Below are 10,726 nucleotides of genomic sequence, written 5' to 3' on the forward strand. Positions count from 1 at the left end.
GCTCTTGGCAGCGCAAGAATAAGAAAGTTTCCCAGGATCTTGAGACGAAGCAAGTCAAAAAGAAGGAGCCCTATTATTTGGCTTTTAAAAACAAATCACTGTTTATTAAGACCAAAACCAAAAAACAAAACCCTAGTACTCAGACCCTGCAATTTTGTGGGCCACAGTCCTGTAAGGAAATTCATTGAATAGCATCTTGTTCAAAGTTTTAGACCCAGCTGGTTAAAGCAAGTGGAACAAAGCAGAGTTCAAATGTGGCCTGGATTTAAGCAGGTAGTGCTTATTCTGCAAAGGCTTCTTGCCTTTTTGCCCTGATTAAATTAGAAAGTTTCAATTCTAATCATCTCAAAATGCTTTGAGGCAGCCCTGGTGAGGAATTGCCTTGACTTCTTTGGGAATAAGGAGACTAAATGCAATACTTAAGTTACTGATTAACAATGTATATGGCTTTATTTGGGGGCTTTCATGGCGAAGCAGCAGGACAGCCAAAGTAATAGATGGAGCAAACAAGAGGAACAATATAAACATACTTCATGCATCATTAAGCACTTGAAGTGGGTATATGTGTGGGGGGGCTTCAGGGAGGGGATCCTAGGGAATGATCAAACCCAAATGATCATATTCACATTCTTTTGTTGTTGAATTTTTATTCCGAGAGTTTTGTGACTGTTTTTAAAAGTTAGTTATATATTTAAAGCAGAACGTCATTTTGTCATTTTCAAGATTGGCCAGTGAGGCTTGAAGAAAGATAATGAACTTGCATAGTAACCAAGTGTGGAATTAACATTCAGATCCTTAGTCCATTAGAATAAATGATGCATGTTGTCTCTTTCCTGTGCGCTGATATCTGCCATATACACCCTCTCCCCCTCCCCCCCTTTTGTTAACTGATATACAAAGTTATTAGCTACACTATCAGATTGTAAGATTATTGAGTTTAGGGATAATTTCTATTCCCAAATGTGCTCCTTGATTACCCAGTTCACTCCTTTTGGGTAAGAAAAGAATAGAAAAAGGCCAAGATGAAAGACAGTAAATTGGATGAGCATTCAAATCTAGAAATATCACAATTCTCCTCTAGATCTCAAGGCTTCTTAACAGAGGGCTTACCCTCTTTTCATATCATCTCTAGGTTCTACACCTTGCTCCTTAGAGATCACAATTTTAATATTTCTCTCATTGAGGTATAGATACAGATCCCATTACATCTTTGAGATAGGGAAATCCTAGATTAGGAAATTCTCTTTATCAGTGAAGATCAGAGCTTTTTCTGCAGCTTATATTATTACAGAATTGCCTGCAGCACTTGACTTGCCCCCTAAATGCCTCCCTAAATTCTAAGTTAAAGTCAAGTCTATATAGAGTTGCCCATATCACTAAATTCATTGCACTCTCCTTCCCCCACCAAAAAAATGACATTGTAAATTCCTTGAGAAAAGGATGGGATCTTAGTTATTTTTATTTGACAGCAGTTGGCAAAATGCTTTGCATATACTTAATGCATAATATTGGTGAATATCACATTGTGTGAAAGGAAAGAACTGGAATTGTTTGGTATATAGGTAGGTTATGTTAGACAGCAAAAGTGAATTAAGGAGTTGGCTAAGGGTTGCATAGCAGAGCATTAGCCATACTTTGAAAGAAGACCTGAAGGAGATGAAGAAGGGATGGGGATAGAATTTTAGGAAAAGATTGATTGATGCAAGAGTGTTTGGTGAGTTGGGTGGAGTGAGGTTGTTCCCAGCAGAGAGTATAGGAGCTTAAATGTTCTCTTTCATTGTTAATTATTCCATGGTAAGGCTGTGACCCAATGCAGTTCCGCTGTTTTCCTCAGCTATACATATGCCACCTTTGGAGAACCTAGAGATGAAGAAGGTTTGTAACAAAGCCCTGACCTCATTTCTTTCCATCTAGTACAGGTTGACTTAAATGGCATCACTGGAACCTGCCAGGGCATAATGAATTAAAGTCACTCTGATAGCAAAACACAGACAGGGGAATGTTTGGGAATTCTTTCAATGGACACATTGGTACCCTTAAATTGAAGCACCAGAGAATATTTTAAAATGGCTATAATACATGTTTAACATACATGGGATTGCTTGCTGTTTAGGGGAGAAGATGAGAGGAAGGGAAGGAGAAAAATTTAGAACTCAAGGTTTTGCAATATTGAATGTTGAAAACTATCTTTGCATGTGTTTTAATAATTAAAAAAGCTATTACTTAAAAAACAAAACAAAAAATAAAATAAAGTGGCTATAATTTTTTTTGTTGCAGCATTTTCTCCCTCTGGATGTAGGTTTACCATTAGTTTTTCCTTGCACTCCTTAGTGGAAAAAATCATTAGAATTGTCCTCTATGTAGTAAACTCTGAGGGTAAAGAGAAGGGGAGCACACATGTGCATGTGTTTAGACATTATAGAGCACTTGAATGTTTGCAAAAAACTGTAACCTGTAAAAATATTATCCTATTTAATTCTCATAACAACCTTAGGAGGTAATTGCTATTATTATCCCCTTTTGCAGATGAGGAAACTGAGGCTCAGAGAAGTTTAAATGTTAGTCACACAGCTACTGTTGGGGTAGAATTTGAACTCAGTTCTTCCTGATTCCAAGTCCAGGACTCTGACTATCCTTAGTCTGTCTCCCCCAAAATATAATCCTTGAGATTTCCATTATCATTTATGTGCTCCCCTCTGGGGAATCTTGATTTGTCCATTTACCTACAAATAATTAAAATTTTTGAACAATCCAGTGTAGCACAAAATTTTGTGCTACAGAATGGATTTTGTCCTACATATCTAGGTTGCTGATGGCAGGTCCCATTTTTTGTGTGTTTTTCAGATGGTGCAGAATTTCCAAGATGAATCTTGTTTTGTTATCAGCACATTAAAAGGTATGATTTCTTTTACATTTAAAAAAAAGTGCTTTTGATTGCAGTATAATGATCACAAGAAGTTGTAAGGACAGATTGAAATAGGGAGCAAAGAGTGAAGTCTACCCTGGTCTGAGGCTCCCTCTCATGAGAGGTGTGTGTGTGTGTGTGTGTGTGTGTGAGAGAGAGAGAGAGATATGGGGGAGACACATGGTGTCAGTGGGTTTGTCCAGAAACATACTACCAAGGGAGAAAAGAGCAGCCTGCACACATGGTTTTCTAATGATGGATTCATAAGTGACCCAAAGCTTCCAATCACGGGTTTAATTTTTGTAACTAATGGCATTGGCCCGAGAAAAGTCATAGCTTTGTTGTTTGGCTTCTGAATCAAATTTTTGGGTGCTAAGAACACTCCGTGTTTTATTTTGTTTTTTGGCCTGCCAAGATCCTTCTTTAGGTAAGGTTAATTAAAACAACTTGGAAATACATACCTTGCATTTTCAGTGATTTGACTCTGAACAACTGCCAGTTCTCTTATTCTGGCTAAAGTCAAACTATTTTGTCTTTAATGACTGAGAGAGAGGGCCATTCCAATGATGACATCAGAAGCTCAGCAAACATCCCTAGGATGATCTTAGGAGACATCATTGGAAGCACTTTTAGGATACTCCTTCAAATCCTTGTTATTTACTATGGCTTGGCAAGAATAATTAAACAAAAAAAGTTCCAGCAAATAAAAATATATGTTCAGCCAACTTGCCATTTCTACCCCATATTTTGTAAATGATACCTAAAGGGCTGGTACGAGGAACTTGAGAAAAGGATTTTTCTTAGGAGTGGTAGGCTAGAAGGAAATACCCTTTTAGAATTTTGCTCAGGAGGCCCATATAATAGATTTATTTCCCTGACCTGGACCAAAGGGAAAAACTTCTTGGTTATTAAGAAATGCATGGACTAAGTATCAATAAGTTTGGCAACTCTATACAACAGAAGGATATGCCTGCCATTTTTTAAAAAGCAAGATTAACTTAGGATATTTAGCTTTTATAAATCAACTGAGAATCTTCGATTCTAAAAACTTTGATTGGATTTTGATTGAGAATTTTGATTTAAAAATCTTTGATTCCCAAAATTATCGATATCTTTTGTTTTTATGGCACCTACATTTCCCAGTATATCCCTCCTCCCTATTCCTTCCATTAGAGAGCAATTTCTTGTAACAAAGAAGGAAACAAAAAAGTTTTATAAAACTAACCAATACATTGAAGAAGTCTGATATTATAGATGATATTCTTTATTCAAAGAAAGAGTATGGGTTGAAAGGAGAGGTAGAGAAGTAACATATCTCTGCTTTGAAGTCAAGCTTTGATTATAATTTCATAGCAGGAAATTTGGTTTTTCAACATGTTCAATAATTCTTTGGCCCTCTTCCTTGAAAAAAAAAAATCCATTGTTTCTCTGTTGTAGCTGAAAGCAATGATGGCTACCACATCATCTTGAAATGCGGACTCTGAATGCCAGGATCCTTAATCACGTCAGATTCCAAGGCACCTTTTTTTCTCCTTTCCCCCCTCAACGTAGACATTACCCCAGCTGCAAAATACAGACTTGTTTGGAAAAACAAAACAAAACAAAAAACCAAAAGCTCAAAGGAGATCACCACAAGTACAGAAAACAGTGATGATGACGACAGTTTGGCTGAGACGGAAGGATCCTGTCCAGAAAATGTGCTCCTGTCCCTCCCTCAATCCTCTGTCCTCAAGCCTTCCAACATCTTCAATTTTCTTATCCTTGTTCATTGGCTTTGTCATTCTAGAGTGAAAAAAAACAACAGCACTCATTTTTTTTTCCTCTGGATTCCTTGACTTCCCTTTTTCCCTGACTTCTATTTCATATCAGTGCCTTCTCATTGGCTAAGTGGATCTGTCGATAGAAGGACTCAAATGTTGGATACTGGTGACTTGTCCTTCTGAGTCCTTTCTGAGGTTTCTAGAAATACTTTTCCTTCCACTTGGAAAGAAGAAGGAATAACTCCATCTTTCTTTTCCTTTGGGATTTAATGATGTATCTGATGTTTGTGTTGTTATTCTGCCTCTGTTCCTCCTTTTGCTATCGATGTTACAAAACAATTTTATACATTTTTAAAATATGGTATTACTCTCCCAGAACATGCTTTGTTGCAGTCATATCTTTTTTAAATGCCCCACTTTGTGTGTATTATCCCTTACACAGATAAATGCTCTTTCTGAAGACTTTAGAGCCCCAGGAGTGAGATTGGATCATTTTTTAAAAGGATCTCACAGCTAAAGAAATTGAATGTTGACTTTAACAAAGGATAATTGAAATGGGGCTCAGCCACTGTAGTTTGTTTTGCTTTTATATTTATCTTTTCTTTTAAGCATTTGTGAGATTGGTGATAGCTGGGAAAGGAAAAAACCCCTGAATTTTTAGTTAACCCTGAAACAGTTTTGACAATCATGGTACTAGAGTTTTCCGGTTTACATATAAAATTTAACTGGGGATTGATTGACCTTTGTGAATATTATTGATTCCACTAGTTTGATAAGATATATATTTTTTTCTACTTGTTACATGTCATAGGTTTGGCTTATTTCATCTGTAGCAGAAAATTCCTGATTGAAGATATGGAAGAGATTAGATGATACTTTAATGTTCCTTATAATTCTTAGAATGTCAATGAAATAGTGTGAGGTTTATATTCACCTTAAAAATTCTAACTCTTAGATCTGCAATGGTTCGCAATTTGAATGAGTTTGGCCAAGTGAAATTGGATTAGACTATTGTTAATGGTTCCTTAACTCAGTAAAACGATTGTGTGGGGGCCTTAAACTATCTGGATGTAAAGGGGATGAATGCCCTTAGAATGCTTTGAGTGAAACCACAGGATATGTTGTGCTGGTGGCCTAAGATGTTACTTGTTTTTTGTTCATTTGGAGTTTATTCTCTTTTCTCTCATTCAAATTATTTTTCCACTCCATGTACTAAATGACTTATAAAGTCAGCAGTTACCTACTGATTGTGTCCTATGAAGCCTTTCTCCTTCCTTAGCCCATCTGAATAGCATATATTGTCTTGTGGTGCTTTTAAAATGTTTTAGGGAGTTTTTCAAATTGTTAGTTGATTTGATCATCACTAAGACGATGTGAAGTAGACCCAGCGCAACTATTATTCCCATTTGACAACTAGAAAAGCTGAGACAGATGAATTGTTTAAGGTTATGCACTTCGTGGTAGAACTGGAATTAGAACTCTCATCTTTTGAGTTCTGGCCGGTGGTTCTTTTCAGTGGACCATCAATCATTCAGCATTTATTAACTACTATTATGCCAGGGTCTAGTAGGGATACAAATACAAAGAATGAAATAAGTTTCTACTCTTGAGGAGCTTAACAAGACACTTTCTTGAGGAGAAATAAAGGGTTGTCAGCATGGAAATCCCACACTCAACTTTGCCTTTATGTCAGTAGAACAATAATAATAAATTTAACTATAAAATAAAATATAACTGTAAAAGAGGATTCCATTCTTCCCCTTCAGAACTTTTTTCAGGGCTCTCACCTTGAATAGCAAAGTTACTTGACTCTTTGAGGAACTTTGGCGAGGTCAGGAGTAAGTGGGTGGGCTGGATTGGGAACCCCCACCCTCACTGCAGAAAACTTGTTCCCTTTGGTGACCCCTTCCTTATTCTGCCTCCAGGGTGCTGGTGGAGAGTTATTTACTTGCTGTGAGCTTTCACCCATTCTGCTCACAAATCTCCCAAGTCAAGGGTTGCTTCAGGGAAGGGCCTGAATGACTAAATGTCAGAAAATCATTAACAAGTTAGAGTTGCCAAAAAAGTGGGAAAAAAAGGTTGTTTTTTTTTTTTCCCCTTCTATTGACGTAGTCAGTAGTGCAGAGGAAAATAGCCCCCAGGTTATAGAAACAAAAGCATACAGGGAATGCAAAGTAAGAGACAGATGAATGTTTCAGCAATAATAAGGTATCATCATGTCTTCTTTCCCTGGTTAAATATATAGAATGTCTATATATACACATGTCTCTCTCTATATATTTTGGGGCTAAAGCCCTAAGTAACCTTAACTTTAACCATTAAGATTTGGCTAATATGAAAGTTTTGGGGGAAAAAATTATTTTTGCTGCCTGGTCATTAAATTAGCAAGGTCCAACCTCAAAAAAAAAATCAGTTAATTAAAAAACAGAATAAAATCCATAATGATATAAAAAAATTAACAAGCCCTCCTATTTGCCTTTCACAAAACTTCTCATTATTTGGGCATTAGATGGGATTTGGATATTAGTAGCAATGGATAGTATTGTGTTAATATATATGCATACATACCTAGTGAAGAGTGTTTATATTTCTCAGGCCTGATTTTTTCTAAGAAGACTGGCCTCTGGGTTACTATTAACTAGATCAGCTAGTTCTTTGAATTCCCGCATACTGTTATCATAGAACAAGTCTTCAAAAGTGGATAAAACAATAATAAAATAATGGAGTCAGATTTGTGAGGAAAATAATTTTTTTTGAGACTGCTCCATTCACTATTTTAGGATGTATATATTTGATATATGCATTACAAAAATGGATTATAATGGCTGTGAAAAATTCTTACCAGTTTGTTCCCTATCTTGTATCTCAAGGAGGTATGGAAATGGGTTAGCATTCTGAATTACCATTCTGGATTTAAATTCTTAGCATGGAGGATCCAGTACTCATTGTACTTGCTCACTTGTAGGGATCATTTAGTATATGTGATCTGTTAGTACTAATTATTTTTATACCTCTGCCCAGTAGAGGAAAAAAATCACTGATTAAGAATACTTTAGGGGAAAAAAATTTATTAGCAAGTCATTTGAGCTCAAGCATCTTCCTTTCCTGTCTGTGTTTCTGTACTACAAATATCCTAGCTCTAGGAATGTCACTGCTTGATACGTATTCTTATTTGGTCTTCATAATAACTTGATGGGTTGGAACTCATTTTAATATGGGAAAACTCATGTGAAAGTCAAATTCTTAGATAGGTTGAGTGATTGGCCCAAGGTTACTCAAATGGAAATTCCATAAGTAGCATTTGAACCAGGTATATCTTGTCTTGCTATTTGTTTAGAGTGCTTTCCACCATACTTGAGTGTCCTTGATTAGCAAATGGTAGAGGTCTACACATCTGTGTTTACTTAGGGCAGAATATTTTGTGAGAAAGCACCCACTCCCAACTTCCACAGGAGTTGTTGAGTTTCCAAATTTTTTGACCTGGGCAAATGACCAGATTTACCTGTGACTGGTCTCTTGATGAATGGGAAAGATTAGTTCAAATGTTTTCTAGTGGCTTAAGGTGTGAATTTAGAGAGTTTTATTGTAGTCTTCAGGATTTCTACAAGCCTTTGAAGAAAGGACATACTACCAGTAAATACCTGGAGGACATTTAGGGGATCAATTGTAGGACTGGGGCCCAGAGAACCATTCTATTTGTATCTGCTAATGCCTTCATTTGAAGTGAAGATTGCTCAAGGCCACCTAAATCTGAATTTCTAGGTTATTTTTTTGGGGGGTGGGGTGGGGGAGTAAGGGGATTGCACTTAGGTACTTTGGGAGGTATTTATACTGTAATTAATCTTTTCTTTTGGGAGGAACTTAAATTTTTAACAAGAGTAAAACAGCATAAATCAACTGCTGTTCTTTCACAATAATATTTTACTTTGGCAAGCAATAGTGTATATATACACACATATAGGATGTGCACTTATTATATATGGATATACTTGCATATATGTGGATACACCTACAGGTGTTTTCTATTGGTATTTTGCTCAGAGTTCAGGGAAAGCCCTGTGTACTCCCTTGATCTTTCCCTACCACAAACTAATTAGAGCAGATTTTGGAAATGAGGGAGAAGCAGTTTGGTGTAGTGGACAGAGAGCTGGACTGGGAAAAAGACTTGGATTCAAGACCTTCCCCCCCCCCCCCATATTATGACTCCAGGTAAGTCACTTAAATTCTCAGCCCTAAGAAACTCTTCAGCTCTATAAGTTACAGAGATCTATACTAATGGTTTTCCTCACTATATTGCTAAAATCTTGAGAAGTCCTGTCCCTATACTTGTCCCAGATGAATAAATTTAGAACCACAGAAAGGTTGTGATTTTTCCTAAGATACTTAATACTGTCTGTCAGATGGAACACCTAGAGCCTACTTTTGTTCTCATCCTATTATAGAAAGTAAAAATATACCTCAGTATAATGTGATTGGGTTATAAATATTTTGAAGTCTTTGGTACTCTCTTCTCTTTGACCCCAAATTTTTGTTTTGTTTTGGCTTCCTGGAAGGAAGAGGGATTTGATTAAAGGCTATGGAAATTTCTGAATATTAAGGCTTGGACTGGCAATGTCCAAGTTCTACTTTTTTATTTGAAAGAATAGAGGATCTATAGAACAAATTCTAGGACGGGATAAGGAACTTTTTTTCTGCCAAAAGCCATATGGATATTTGTAACATCATTCATACAAAATTATCAACTTGAAAATTAGCCTGCTATATTTTGTAAAATAATTAACTCATCCCTAATGTGATGGCTGGAACTGTGGTTGTCTTGGTAGGGCCAGACCAAATGGTTAGTCTGTGGGCCAAATGCCCCCTATCTCCTCCAGGCTGTGCTACAAGTGAGATCATCTGATAAACTGTAACTGTGTTAATGGGAGAAGGGCTAAAATCAAAATTACCTCTCTCCTGTGTAATGTGCATTTTAAATGCCATATAGGGATAGGTCACCCTGCCTTTATTCAACCTGGAGGAGTGACAAGGGCAGATTGTCACTAAGTCAACTGAAAGCTGAAAGCTTAGGTTTCTAGTATAGTTTATGTTACTAAATGAATGAGGTGGTTAGTCTCAGCTTCAGTATAGGTAAAATGAATTGTATTAAATGACTTTGAAAGGTCCTTTCCACTCTTTTTTATTATTCTGTGGTTCTAAAGGTCTACATTTCAATATAAGTAGGAGGAGAGTATGGAGCCATGGCAGGGGCAGGGAAAGTAGAGGATATACCTTTTTTCAATAAGTATTTTATTAAGCACCTAGCAGGTGCCAGGCACTGTGCTAAGTACTGGGGATACAAAAACAATTCCTGGTCTCAAGGAGCTTACAATTCAACTGTTTGAGCCTTCAGACAAAAACCTAGGCAATTCCCTTTTCCCTCTAGGCCAGTCTCTGGTGGACAATGGGAAGCCACAGTTGTTCCAAGGAAAAAGACCCCAATCAGTGATGTGTTGACTTAACCAACTCCAACTAACTTTTTCTTTTTTCTTCTTTCCTTCCTTTTTTTCCTTCCTTCCTTCTTTTCCTTTTTTCATTTCTTTTTCTTTTTTTTTTTTTTTTTTTCTGTTCACACTTGGAGTCTCAGGGAGAAAGTAGGGACATGGCTGGAGGCTCTTTTGGGCTTGAGCCTTACAAAGGTCAACCTTGGTGTGGTCCCTCCCTCTTTCTTACATTACTGGGCTAGATCTTGATCAGATTTAGCTGGAGAGCCTACTTGGAACTGCAGCTTTTACCTTTTAATGTTATTGCAGCTCCTTAGTATAATTTAAATTCTTTTGCCCTCCCCCCCCCGTGTTCTCTTCTCTTTGTGAACAGATAAGGATTGAAGCCTGGTGATTCTTTGTAAATGTTCCCATTCCATATAATCTAGTCCTTACTAGGCTTTAAAAGAATCTATCCTTAATTGAGGGAAGAATTTTGGACTTGAGATTGTAATGTGTTAACCTCTGTATTAACATATATGTCCCTGTATATATATTCTATCCATTTTAACTTCTAGTTAGCACCATTTATTGCCTTTTAA

The 10,726-nt window shown here is 36.8% G+C and overlaps 1 protein-coding gene across 1 annotated transcript in view; it reads left to right on the forward strand.

Moving 5' to 3' along the window:
- TFCP2L1 (transcription factor CP2 like 1) overlaps positions 1-10,488 on the forward strand; it is a 54,169-nt gene extending 43,681 nt beyond the window's left edge. The window contains exons 14-15 of the mRNA XM_003763786.4: positions 2,845-2,896; positions 4,343-10,488. Coding sequence (XP_003763834.1) covers positions 2,845-2,896; positions 4,343-4,389 — 99 coding nt within the window. The 3' untranslated portion in view covers positions 4,390-10,488. The remainder of the gene's footprint in view (positions 1-2,844; positions 2,897-4,342) is intronic.
- Positions 10,489-10,726: the final 238 nt, after the last annotated feature.

This window comes from Sarcophilus harrisii, chromosome 3, assembly GCF_902635505.1.
Source record: "Sarcophilus harrisii chromosome 3, mSarHar1.11, whole genome shotgun sequence".
Lineage (NCBI taxonomy): Eukaryota > Metazoa > Chordata > Mammalia > Dasyuromorphia > Dasyuridae > Sarcophilus > Sarcophilus harrisii.